At 40.5% G+C, this 14,220-nt stretch overlaps 1 protein-coding gene across 6 annotated transcripts in view; it reads right to left on the bottom strand.

The window, feature by feature from the left end:
- Positions 1-14,220, bottom strand: part of LOC124233862 (methylglutaconyl-CoA hydratase, mitochondrial) — a 150,680-nt gene that overhangs the window by 89,910 nt on the left and 46,550 nt on the right. For 5 of the 6 annotated variants that reach the window (XM_046651124.1, XM_046651121.1, XM_046651120.1 and 2 more), the window contains 2 exons: positions 2,076-2,168; positions 351-407 (listed from right to left, as the gene is read on the bottom strand). The exons of the other annotated variant lie outside the window; for it this stretch is intronic. In XM_046651124.1, coding sequence (XP_046507080.1) covers positions 351-407; positions 2,076-2,168 — 150 coding nt within the window. The remainder of the gene's footprint in view (positions 1-350; positions 408-2,075; positions 2,169-14,220) is intronic. 6 annotated transcript variants of the gene reach the window in all.

Genomic DNA, 14,220 nt, shown 5'->3' with positions numbered 1-14,220 from the left:
GGGTCTGATCGTGGGCCTGAAGCTCTCTGAGGGCATGCACATTTATACACCCACATAACAGTTTCAAAATATCGGCGTAATCCTTCAAGAATAACGTGACTGGAACAATAACTTAAAAATTAAGTCATACAGAAAAGCACAGAAGACAGCACAAAAAGAGAGCAACAGCCAGTGTACCCGCCATCTTCACATCTACGTAAGCTAAAAGAGCACATCTGGAATACAGACTTTGCTACAGAAGCAAACAGTGCAGCATTAGTCTCTTTACCCAAAATGTTGCCTTTCAATTACATCTTTGTGCCTTAGGCCATTTGGGGGAACAAATCAAGATGGGTGTGAACAATTCATACCTCCACCGGGAATAATTGCCAACTTTGTTTCAACCAGGCCCATTTTTGCAGAGGAAGCTAAAAAGGAAGGAAGAAAATTAATTAACATCCATATCATCAAATTCAAACATAATGATTTGAAAAACTTAGTAAAATAAGCTACATTCTATTAATTATGTCTGTCACAAATCCTTTTAAAAATCACTTCAGAAGGCATTTAGTTATGGAAATAAGTAAACACTCTAAATTATATTATATATATTAAGAGATTCACACAACATTTTCTGTTAAAAATTGCTTAGCAGTGAATTAATTTTTGATGCAGAAAGACCAGGGTTGTAACTACATAATTTGATCTGACACTGCCAAGTCATGTTTGAAGGCTTAGATCCCATTAATTATTCAGGACGAGGAGAGAGGCTGTGTCTGACAAGTATGAATTCTTTAGCTGCCTGAATAGTCCTCCAGATCAAACAGCTTAATATATCATATCAGATATGGCAACTTTTCAAGACCAAATCTCTAGTTACTTTTGACAAATGGTTTTACTGTTCTGACAGCTGGACAGGGTTCCTTCTTGTGTTTGTTTTCACAGCTACTTTAAAACATCTTAATTATTTCTTTATTTGCATATCCAAATGTACTTGGACTACTTCCTGTATCCTAATTCCCAGAATCATTCTTTCATAAATGGATTACGTGTACCTTAGATTTTCAATTTAAAACCCAGTGATTTCAGACAAGAAAACAGAGATCTAAAATAAAGGGGAAAATGTACACATGGACTAGCAACTACAAATCCCAAGCAACAGTCACCATAAAACTATTAAAAACAATTATATTGACTCTACTTTTAACAGGCAGCTCCATCAGAAGTGATAGTGGGAACCAGGGGAGGAACACTGACAAGCATTTGCTGGCTGCTTTGCCCATTCCTTGGTCCCAGAGCCCCTTCGTCACGGCAATGAGCGAGCAAAGACATAGTGCTGTGACCACACAGCATAGTGTTGAGAAGATAGTGTCGAGGACAGCGGTGGCAATATACAGTGCTCTGGCAGGGTAACAGGAGTGAGGGCTGTGACTCCAGACTGCTTGGGTTCAAATCCCACCTCAGTCACTGATTTGGGGCTTGTGACTTCACTCTCTCAGCCCTAGCCTCCTCGGGCACCACTAAGCATCTATCTCATAGGGCTGTTAGGCAGATGAAGTGAGTTAATACACGTCAAGTGCTTAGAGAAGCGCTGGGCACTAGGTCAACACTCGGCACATGGTCAGCACTAACTGTTTGCATTATTATTTTCACAATCACTTCATCTAATCCTCAGAAAACCATGCAAGAAGAAAGTGAACCTCAGAAAGGTTGTTATTATTATTGTAGCTAACAATAATTAAGTGCCTGGACTAGGCACATGCCATAAATTAACTCATTTAATCTTCATAACAGCACTGTCATTTCCCCTTATTTTAGAAGAGGAAACTGATCTAACAAGGGCAGGACCCAAGATGCCAATTCAGTGCTGTCTGATCCATTTCCTGTTCTCCTTTCCTACTGCTAAGACTGAACAAGAGACCATAAAAGACTGTTTTCTTAACTGGGAATTTTAAATACTTCATTAAGCCAAACAGGTGACTTTTTCTAAATGTTCTACTCAACAATAGGAAAAGAATAAAATACTTGGAATCATCTGAAGAGTAAGCAGAAACCCCATTTTTAAAAAGTTATGTTTTAATAGCATTAACACTCACCTGCTACTCTTATGTCGCATGCTAAGGCCAATTCGAGGCCACCACCTAAAGCGAGCCCATCTATTGCTGCAATCGTTGGCACTGGAAGGTTGGCTGAAACAGAAAGAAAGATTTTATGCTTCTTCAGTAAGACCTTATCATGTAATTCATTTTAGACTTTTTTTCTGTAAATATATTTTTAAATGGGATATTGTATATAGAATTTTGTATCTCTTTTGCCTTTAACAAAATAAGCATTTCCTTCATCACTATTCTTCAAAAACACGCAATGATTGTACAGTCACGTGTTGCTTAACGATGGCAATACATTCTGAGAAATGCATCGTTAGGCGATTTTGTCATTGTGCAATCATAGGGTGTACTTACACAAACCTAGATAGAACAGCCTACCACACACCAAGGCTATACGGTACCAATCTTATGGGACCACCATCACATACGCGGTCTATCACTGACCGAAACATCATTATGTGGTGCATGACTATACAGAGTTCCATCACATAAGTGTGTAATATTATCTTTAAATCTTCCCATATTACTGAAATACTTTCATAAATATTTTCTGTTGAAATAACAGAATCACAGTTCTGACTTCGTAAACTTAAAGTCGAAAGCCTTTTATGAAATGACTGGTTCATACAAATTTCATATTGAAATGACTTGGGTATAATTGCAAAATTCACGATCCTTTATGGGTTTCTTTGGTGCTTAGAATGACGGGGTCTCATTCAAAGAAGTAATACATCTATTCAAACGAGACAGAAGCAGTCCAACTGGCTGCTGGGGCACAGCACACTAGCTCTATCATTTAGTAATGAGGACAATGACAGTAGCTTGCCTATCAAATACCACACTTCAAAAGAAAGAGGCTCTGAGAACCTACCCAAAAGCATGACTGGGAAGGGGCCAGCCAGTCACAGAATGCAAAACCAAACTTTCTTGAGTGCGGAAACAGAAAATTACTTTAATGAGACTTTTATAAATGATGAATCACAGATTTCACTTTTATAACTGGTTCAAACACAGACTGGTTAATTATTCTGTCAAGCAGAATCCTTCCCACTAATTTCATTTTTGACTACGGGAATGTGAAGCTAGGCTGGCCAACCTTAACACAGAAACAGAATGTGGATAGTAAAAAGGTACCATCTCTTCACTGTCCTCACCACAAAAAGAAACAATAACTGTGTGACGTGACAGAAGTGTCAGCTAACACTACGGTGGGAGTCACACTGCAGGACATGAACATATCAAAACTACAGGTTGTACACCTTAAACTTACACAGAGTTATATGTTCACTGTATCTCAATTTAAAAAAAAATAAAACAAAAGTGAATAAATAACTAAAAACAAAGTAAAAAGGTGCCATTCCTAAACATCTCTCTCGCACAGGTATTCCGACATGAAATTCCACAGACAGAGAGGTTCCCTCCTTGATCCCTTTTAAAATATTCAAATTTTTTGAAGTACACTGAGTTTTATTAATACCTGCAGGAATTTATCAGATTTCTTCTAAAAGCAAAGTCTGAAAATGCTGGGATGGAGCACATACAGACGCTGCCACCTGAGGCAAAGGTGCTCTCGGGAGAGCAGGGGCGGACAGGGCATATTTCATTATTTGTACCTATCTGCACATTTCGGGGGGGGCGCCGGCAGCTTGAAAGGGCAGGAAAAATTCACTGGTGCTCCACGTAAGGTACTTTACAGCACACTTGGTGAAAAGTGAACAGACAGCTATGTCAGAGTTTACAGTTAAGAAATGAGTTTAGGGGCCGGCCCTGTGGCCAACTGGCTAAGTTTGCATGCTCCGTTTTGGCAGGGTGAGGTTCACCAGTTTGGATCCTGGGCACGGACCTACACACTGCTCATGCTGTGGCAGTGTCCCACATAGAAGGGCTAGAATGACCTAAAACTAGGATATACAACTATGTACTGGGGCTTTGGGGAGAAAAAAAAAAAGAGGAAGATTGGCAAGAGATGTTAGCTCAAGGCCAATCTCCCTCAACAACAACCAAAAAAAGTAGACAAAAAAAAAAGAAATGAGTTTAATGAAAAAAGAATATCCAGTTAATTTTATCTGACAAAAACAAAGGAAAAAAGCCAATTAAGTAATATATTGGCAAGTTAATCTGAGTGGCTCCCAAGGTCATCTCAAGCCACAACGAGTAAAACGGAGTTCCTTTGTTACCCAGCTCTCAATCCTCCTTCCTTTCTACAAACCTAGCTTCAGAAATTACATATTTCTAGATTCCTGTAATCTATTACCTCCCCAATCTCAAATCTCTCCCATCGAAACCTTCCCCTAGAGCTCGCTATGGGCTCACCTCACCTCCCTCTAAGACAAGCTTCTGGAGGAAATGGAGTAAACAGGTGTCACCCACTCCACTCACCTCCACCTCACAGCTCTAGGTCCCACTCCATCTCACCCAGACTGCTCTTGTCCCACTTACCAGTGACATTGTGAAGCTGTCCCATAACCAATGGACACTATCTGTTCCCTATTAAACTTGTTGCCTCTGAAGATCAGTGACATCAACCCTGGACACTCCTCCTCCTTGAATTCCTCTCCTTATTTGCCTGCTGGGTCCCTCCTTCAACTTTCCTGCCTTTCTTTCTGCCTCTGGTTATTTCTCAGACTTCCTCCCTCTCCATAGAAGCTCTGCCCACGAGGTCTCATTTCCATCCATAACTTGCACCACCTATAACACTAATAATATCTAAATCTCTACCTCAAACCAACTTCTCTCTAAACTGTATCTCTATAGCTACCTATCTGTTGGACATCTCCACTTAAATGCTTTATCGTGTTCAAACCAACTTCCTGTCAATCCTTCTAGATTCTATTTCACGTTTGGTAGCACCTCCATCCACCAAGTTACCCAAGACAAACACCCAGAAGTCATCCCAGATGTCCTCCTTTCCAATGCCCTTACAGCCAATTGTTTTCTAACTCCTGTCTGACAGCTCACAAATTTGCCAGTCCCCCTCCCTTTTCTACAGCCAGACTTCTGGGTCCCCTCATTTCTCACCAGCAGGAAGTCTCTAACTGACTTCCTTCACCTGCAATTTGCCCCTTCTAATACATCTTTCATCTCCTGGACGATAATCTTTCTAACATGCAAATACAGTCATGCTATTCCTCTATTTGAAATTGCACAATGATTTACCCCACATTCAGAATATAAATGGAGAAAACTTTCAGCACGGCACGGGAGGCACCTGATGAACTAGGCTCTGCCCATCTGCCGATCTCTTCTCCAGTCTCAGACACATACTCCGTGTTCCATCCCCAAACTACTTACAGCACCTCCAGAAGTCATTCACATCCCTACCTGTGTACTGGGTGCCCTCTGCCTGGAATGCCTCGCTGGTCCCTAACTGTCTTTCAAGGCACTGCTCACAAGTTCCTTCCTTTACAATTCCATGGCACTCTGTAATGCTTTTCTATCATCACCATACCGCCCATTCTGAAACAAAGATTAACATCGCATCAATGCCGGTCAATAGCATCCTTCTTACCACTCTGGAACAAACTTTAAGGCTTCTCACTGTCTCTCCGTCTCTATTACATTAAACCTAGTATTCTCCCTACTTTTCTTTTTATTATTAACTTTTCACTTAATACTTTAAAGAAATAACATGAATATATGCAGCCCTGTAGAGCTCCAGAAAACAAAAGCAGAGAGTTGCCAAGCTGGAGAAAGCAACAGGAAGAGAGTGGAGTATTCTCTCCCTGCTGTGTGAAATGCTGGTCAACAGTGAGAGCTGAAGGCACTCGCTGAACATCTGCTGGAAGCTGACTCTTCGGAAAGAAATTACAGAAGTGAGGGCAATGGATCTCCAAAATCAAACCCAGGCCTGACATACATGTGCTACTGAGTTCTAGTTTCTGAAAACTCCAACCCATCATAAATAGGAACTGTCTCACATTCCTCAGCTTGTTCCCTAAAAATAGGAACAAACTTATGTAACATATATGGAAAGACGATCATATCAAATTGTGCACTGAAAATGTAGACTAAATAGAAGGGTCAAGGGAATAAATTGACCGTAAATTACAAAAGTTACATTCCATAACTTCATAAGCCCTGGAGCATAAGAGAAAGCAAACAGGAAGATTACAATTCCTGGTCACCTATAATGCTCTTAGTGCTGTACTGCAACACAAAGGGAATGAGGGCCGCAGAACGAGCTGACAAGGCTTTGCTCTACCTTTTTATTAGTTAGTATTCTCAAATAAATATTAGACTTAAAATCACACAGCCAATAGAAAGTTTAAAAGCATCATTTTTTCAGAAGCATAAAATGTCATTAAAAGAAAAAAAAGATTTAATGCACATAAAAAACACAAATAAAATTGATTAATGAATATATATCCTTCCCCTTCACTGTGAGAAGTACTAGAAACAAACGTTATGTGATCAAATGAGGGGGGAGGGGCCTGCCCAGCAGCAGGTTTCCAGCTCCACAACACTTGGAGTATGGGGTTTACATAATGCAGAGGGAGGGAACGAGGAGAAGTAAACAAATACAAACGTGCTGACCCAGGAGACAAGAGGGCAGGGAAGGAGCTGAAATAATCGTCTCAGGCTTTCTAATTCTGAAGCTAGAGACTATAACACTTTTCCCTAGACGCTTATACTTTTTGGAAGTAATGAAAATTATTTTTAAATGTGACAGTTAAGAACTAGAGAAATTTTTTCAAGGGGATAAAATTTTCAACATTACAATTTATATGACATATATAACACAAAATGACAAGAAATGTGGGGGTCCTTATACAAAAAAGAACAAGGAAAATAGGATGTTAACACTCTCAAATCATTAAATAGATAAACTACTTGGCCCTTTCAAATATTAACATAAATTGGCATTACATAAAGCAGTTTATAAAATTTTTTCCTTCTAAAGAATTATTTAAGTAAAATAGCTTAATTAGTATTCAATGAGTAATTAAATTTCAACCGTTTTACAATATTATAAATCCTGAAGTTCTACACAATCCTAATTTTTCCCTAAAAGATATTTTTCTTAGTAAATTTTTTTCAGGAAAATATGAATCGTATCAAAGCACATGCTAGTTTCACGGCCACCTAATATGCTTGTTTTTACATCTAGTATTTCTTCTACTTGGGAGCACTTAACAATCTTAGAGGAAACAATGAAACACACCTTTCAAAGGGCAGATTATCAGTTTCAAAGCCCTGAGAAACATCACCATGGTAGTCATGTAAGAGTGCCACGGAGTGAGACAGCAACTGCCGGGGCAACGGCTGCTCCCACAGCAATAGGAAGAAATGATGGCTCAGGATGTTACACAACTACGGGGATCAGACACTATTTCGAGTTTAGTACCAGGAAACAAGCCAGGTATGAGAAAGAAGATAATAATCCTCTGAAATGCTCCTAAAAATATAATTAAAGCAAACAATTAGTTTTGCTATTTTAAGAGAAAAATAAAGGAGCTACGGGAAAGCTGTGGTCCGCTTCAGTAGTCTGCAGAAGACAGCACCGCGAGGATAACTGCGGTCAGACGGCCATGAACGTGAGGAGAAGGGAAGTCAGGCTCTACTTTCAACACATACGTGTTGAGACAGATACGACACATATGTAGGTTTTCAGATGTTTCTAGAAAAATATAAACAATTCAATTACTAAGGAAAAATGCTAGCAGCAGTCATGATTTTTAAATTTGATTTTGCTTGAAGAACAGTGTTCTTACACCAATCAGAGAAATCAAATATTTTAAAAGAAATGCCCATATAGTAAGTATACTGGAAATCTGACTTTATTGAAATCATTCAAGAAGAAGAGAAATAAAATCAAGGTTAACTGAAAACTATAATAAATTCCTAATGACCCCTAATTTCAGCCAAAGTTTCACCTTCAGCTTAACACACTCTGTGTCACATTCTCATCATCAAGTTTCAAATGAATCAAAAAACAAAACAAAACAAAACCACTCCTGCCCAAAGCCTACAGGCTAGCTGCACCCTGGCTCTCCTGGAGGCCCAGGGCTTCTGAGAAAGGAGCCGGCCTGGACGCCAACACATACACTCACCTCATCACACGGGGCTGGGGGCTTCAAACGGGAGGCACCATTCTCAGGCGTCAGAAGAGCGACAAGGGTGCAATCTAAGAAAAGCTGCTTGAGTTTGCTAAGTCCAGCACTCACCCACTTGTATAGCTACCTATGGATCTAGGAAATACTGGAAAGTGCTTACTATGTGTGACCACTGTTCTAAGCACCTTACAAAATTTAAACCCTCTACCAGCCTTATGACATCAGAACTATCATGCCCTTCACTTTACATGGGGACACTGGGCAGAGGAGTTGCTGTTACTTTCCTGCTGCTGCCACATTCGAGCTCAGGTGGTCTGGCTCAAGGATCTTGCTCATAGCCATTAATGCCTATCATCAGTTCTCACAGCCCAGACCCAGAGGACCCAGAGGACCCAGAGCCCCCACGGAAGGACTCAGCATTGTAAGCCATCCTTCCATGCCAGCAACCGAGCATCTAAGGACAGGGAAATGCTGAGACTCCACGGAAGTCTGCCAAGCATGCTGGTTCTGCGCACTGCTAACTCCTGGAGACCTACAGCAAGACCACGGTTCACTGGGTCCACCTGGGGGAACCTCCGAAACCAGGCACAAGGTGCTAGTCAGGTGACCGTAACAGAGTGCAGCAGCTTTCCCCGATTCCCTTTTCCCCCGCATAAGTAATTATTGCTGATATCTAATTTAATATGTATATTTTTAGACCTTTTCTTGGCTTTTACATGAATATGTATTTGTATACATATATTGATATATAGATTATGTACATATATATGAAAATAACCACATAAACAGATTTTCTATTTTTTGTTTCATTTTTGGAAGTTTATAGTTTTCTAGCAATTTATCTGTTTCCTCTAGATTTTCAGATATATTAATATGAAGTCATTCATAATATTCTCTTACCTGTTTAACGTCTGAAGAGTCAGCAATGATGTTCCATTTGTATTCCTGATATTGGTTATTGGTGTCCTCTCTTTCTCTCTCTTTTTGCTGAGGAAGATTCGCCCTGAGCTAACATCTGTGCCACTCTTCCTCTATTTTATCTGTGGTTACCACCCCAGCATGGCTGAGGAGTGGTGTAGGTCCACGCTTGGGATCTGAACTTGCAAACCCAGGCCACTGAAGTGGAGCATGGCTACATCTTGAGCCTCCACTACCTGCCTGAACTCCAAAGTCACATCTAGTTGCCTAACAACATCCCCACTTGGATGTCTGTCTACTACCCACCAATACCCTCACATTTCAAACTTGAGCTCCTGAGCTACACCCACTCCAATCTAGCAAAGGGGCAGCTATCCTAACTACTAATCACAACAACTTTCAAACCGCTCCATCCCTGTTCATTCTATCATCCTCACTCACAGCCTAGGAGCAACATGAACTGGGGTGGAAGAGAGAGAATCAAACTCAGGCCAGCGCAGGCAAGTCTTGGAATTTTAGGTAAAGGCAGAGAGAAAGAGGCTCCAGGAGAGGATCCAAGCTGAAGATGAGAGGAAAGCAGCAGAGCCTGGCCCAATGTCTACACCAACAGGATCCCAGTCAATTTACCCTTTCAATCGCGGCCCCACCATATGCCACTCACTATGCTAGATACCAGGTGCAGGTAGAGAAAAAACCCACTGTGTTCTCACAACAGGGAGGAGATAGGAAAAGTAGCAGATGGTAGAGAGCAGACTAGAATCTACATCTTGTGGCTCTACATCAAGAGATTTTCATATGGTATGCCTCAATAGACAAACAGCAAAACCATTCATAGAAGCTCATCACATTCTGCTAACGTATAAAAGGTAACTTTTCTACAACAAAATAAATATTTTATGGCAATGTCTGAGAAAATGTTAAGCTGAACCAATGTTCTGACATCATAAGAGCAACTTTACATTATGAAACATAATGTAACTTCCAGCTTAAGATAAAGATGACAGAAAGAGAGACCACGTTACCAAAGCACTGAAGAATACTCTCTAGTACAAAATCAGCTAGGTTGGGGTAGGAAAAGGATTTTCCTTGGGAACTCCCACCTCATTCCTTGCCTGTGTCCTCTCCTGCCTGGACTGTCTTCCTCACTCTGCCCACTACAGTCAGACATCACTTAACGATGGGGATGCGTTCTGAGAAATGCGTCGTTAGGCAGTTTCGTTGTTGTGCGAACATCATAGCGTGTACTTACACAAACATAGAAAGGATAGCACACTACACACTTAGGCCACATGGTACTGATCTTACGGGACCACCACCGCCTATGTGGTCCTTGTTGACCGAAACGTCATTATGCGGCAAAAAGGATTTGATTCCAGTAAGAAATCTCTGCAGAAGGACGGCCAAGATAAAAGGATGATGTGAGTGTGCTTCTATTAAATGTGGTGGGTTTTTCTTTTTTTTAATTATTAGTGACATATTTTGTATTGTTTTGAGTCTTTCAATTCTAAAATTCAAACGTCTCAATTCTAAAATTCAAAAACATGCTAACGAAAGTAAAATAAATGAGAAGCACTACTTGAGGTTTAGCTCATAAAATTTACATAAGACTTTTCATACAGAATTTTTTCATTCTGTACAAAAATATTTTCTATGTATTTGACCTGGAGAGACAGCTTTTTCTGATAGAAAAATAAATATGAACAGGTTTTTAATCATATGAAGGAAAGCTAATCAGAGAATTTGAAAACTTTCAAAATTAAATTATTCCCTTTTGTAAAACTTTATAGTATAACAAATCTAAAGAAAAAAAGATGCTGGTTAAATAGATGAATTTTGTAATCTATCCCTTTTAACATAATTACCTGTATTTCAATGCAAATTCAGCTCTGCATTTACATAGCTAAATTAAAGCTTTTGCAATTTTATTTCATCAGAAAAATGGAAAAGGAAGCTGGAAATGCCTGGCATTTTAAAAGATTACTATGAAAGATCATTTACAAAAATATCATCTACATCATACTAAATTCTACAATTTACAATTCTGGTGAAAACCTGTTTTAAATATTTGTTTATCATTAAGTAGCAATTCTTTGAGGTTTCAACTTGAGAGAACTGGGCTTGCCCCCTCAGAATTTCTACTTAAGAGAAAATTCTAAAAACGTTTTCTAGCTCTTCATGAAATATCATCTAAATAGACAAGACTGGCCATCAGTAGGTAATTAATACCTCTGCTCCTCATATTCTTCATTGCTTATTTGCACAGTGGTGGTCCTAATAATGATGTGCCCACTGCCGCAAGTGAAAAACCGGAAGGAAGGTGCGCATCGTACAGCTCGAGAAGGGGTGGTAAGTTAACGAACAACAGCTGTTATTAGATCCGGATCATTTCACATCTATGCCTCAGTGCCGACTTGCTGATGCCTAATATTTCAAGCAACTGAACAGACCAACTGTATACATGGACATCGCCAGATGGTCAATATAGAAGTCAAATAAACTACGCAACTGGAAGCAGGAAATGGAGAAGGAGTTTTCTCTCTGCCAAAACAAGACCAGGAGCAGATTGTGGTGCTGACCATGAAATGTTAGCATCAAATATCAGAGCAAAGCCGAAGAAGAGTACTCAAAGAATCACAGGGCCGAAATCTAACGTAAACAACATTCCTGACGACTATAAAGTCCACATAAACAAGAGGCTTGCACTGCTCAACTTCACTGACGGAGGCCCAGAAGACTGTGGCCTGAAACCAGAAACGTTACTAAAAGTGCAAAAAGACCGTGCCTGAAGGGAAAAGAGAAGAAAAGTCGAGACAGATGACCCAAGAAACGCTTAAAATTGTCAAGCACAGGCGAGAAGCCAAATAAGTAAAAGGTGACAAAAGCAAGGTTAGAATCCTGAACACAGTACTTCAGGACTGTCACATAGAGATAAAGAGAACCACTATAATGGCCGATGCAAAGAGACAGAAGAAAACAACAAAAAGGAAGAACAAGCGGTCTCTTCAGAAGATTTGAGAAATCAAACAGAAATTTAAACTAGATTAGGAATGCTGAACAACCAACAGGGAAGCACACTAACTGATCAGGAGAAAGTAAAGTGAAGGTGGCAACAGTACACTGAAGATCAATACAGAAGAGACAAAAGAATGACAGACCTCTTTGAAGAAGATGCCCAGGAGGAAGAACTCATAATCCTAGAAAGCGAAAGCTGCTCTGAGTCCTGGGAAGAAGTAAATCACCAAGGGTACATGGGATATTGATAGAATTATTTCAAGCCACAGAGACTGAATCCGTCAAAATCCTAACAGGAATATGCCAACAAACATGGGAAACAAAACAATGACTTACAGACACTCCCTATACATCCCAATCCCCAAGAAAGGAGCTGCCAAGGAGCGCAGTAATTACAGGACCATCGCTCTAACTTCCCATGCAAGTAAAGTGATGCTCCACGTGCTGCAGCAAAGGCTTTGACCTCATATGGAGCAAGAAACGCCTGATGCCCACACTGGATTTGGAAAACGGACAGGCACAGGGGAGCTAACTGATTATTTTTTGGTAGTTACTGGAGTGCTCCAGAGAATTTCAGAAGAAGGTCAGCCTCCAGTGAAGGCTTTGGCTATGTGGATCATGAAAAGCTCTGCACTGCTCCGAAAGAAATGCGCGTGCCTCAGCACTTGATTGTCCTGATGTGCAACCCGTATTGTGGACAAAAAGCCACTGTCAGGACAGAACATGGAGACACAGGATGGTTTCCTATAGGCAAAAGCGTCAGACAAGGGTGCACTTTACCTCCCTATCTGTTTAATCTGCATACAGAACATAGCAAATGAAAAACTGAGCTTGACTCACACGAAGGAAGAGCGAAAACTGGTGGAAGAAATATCAACAATCTAAGACATGCAGATGACACCGTCTTACTGGCAGAAAGCAGCTATGACTGGAAACGACTTCTGAGGAAAGTGAAAGAAGAAAGTCTCAAAGCAGGACTGCACTTGAACATCAGGAAGACAAAAATCATGACTACAGAATTACACAACTTTAATGTACACAATGAAGACACTGAAATTGTTTCCCTTGGTTCAGTCATCAATTTAAATGGAGACTGTAGCCAAGAAATCAAGAGAAAACTGAGACTTCGGAAGGGCAGCAGTAAAGAATTAGGAAAGATCATCAAGGATAAGGAAGTGTCCTTAGAGACCAAGGCTAAGATTATCCACACCCCCGAATTCCCAATTACTATGTACGAATGTGACAGCTGCACAGTGAAGAAGGCTGGCAGGAAAAAGTGGATTCATTTGAAATACGGTATTGGGGGAGAACTCTACAGATATCCTGGACTACCAGAAAGAGGAACAAGTGGGTCCCAGAGCAAACTAAGCCTGAAGGCAAAAATGATAAAAGTGAGGCTGCCCTACTTTGGGCCCATCGTGAGAAGGCAGGATTCTTTGGAGAAGACAGTAATGCTGGGAGAAGGAGGAGGCAGCAGGGAAAGAGGCAGACCAAGTAGGAGAGGGACTGACTCCATAAAGGAAGCCACAGGCACGAGTCTACAGGAGCTGAGGAGGCCTGGTGAGGGCAGGACATTGTGGACAGCACTCAGTCACAGGGCTGCCAGGAGTCAGAGCCAACTTCACAGCACGTTAACAACAAATATTTCAAAATAATCACTTATTGCTTTCAACCTGGACATCCCACATGGAAGGGGTAAGGGGACCTTGTTACAATGTTAACCTTTTATAAATCTGAGAACTCACCATTTCTTTGGAATGAAACATCTCAAAAACAGTCATGTGACTTTTTCTTTCTTTGAAAAGAGCAAAATGACTAAATTTTGTTCTAGGATTTTAGAGTTACTTTTTAAGAAGAGACTTTCTAAGAAGCTAGGAACAGTAAACTAAGGAATTTAGTGACTGAATAAAATACAGACGTACTTTCTGATCTCCATTTTAATCAAACAGAATCGTTTTCAAATGAGTCCAGTACCTGTAAGTTTCTTACAGACTCTCTCTCACTAAACACAAGCAGAGCACAGCAGTCATCATGGCCAAGAAAGTGCCTTCACCCTTCAGACCCCAGAGACAGGTCCTCAGTTGTGGAAAATGCTAACACACAGGGGGCAAGAGGGAAAGTGATATCCAACAGGCAAGATGGACCCTGAT

This window comes from Equus quagga, unplaced genomic scaffold (assembly GCF_021613505.1).
Source record: "Equus quagga isolate Etosha38 unplaced genomic scaffold, UCLA_HA_Equagga_1.0 268.1_RagTag, whole genome shotgun sequence".
NCBI lineage: Eukaryota > Metazoa > Chordata > Mammalia > Perissodactyla > Equidae > Equus > Equus quagga.
The sequence above is the reverse complement of the archived record's forward strand: the minus strand, read 5'-3'. Positions and strand labels throughout refer to the sequence as shown.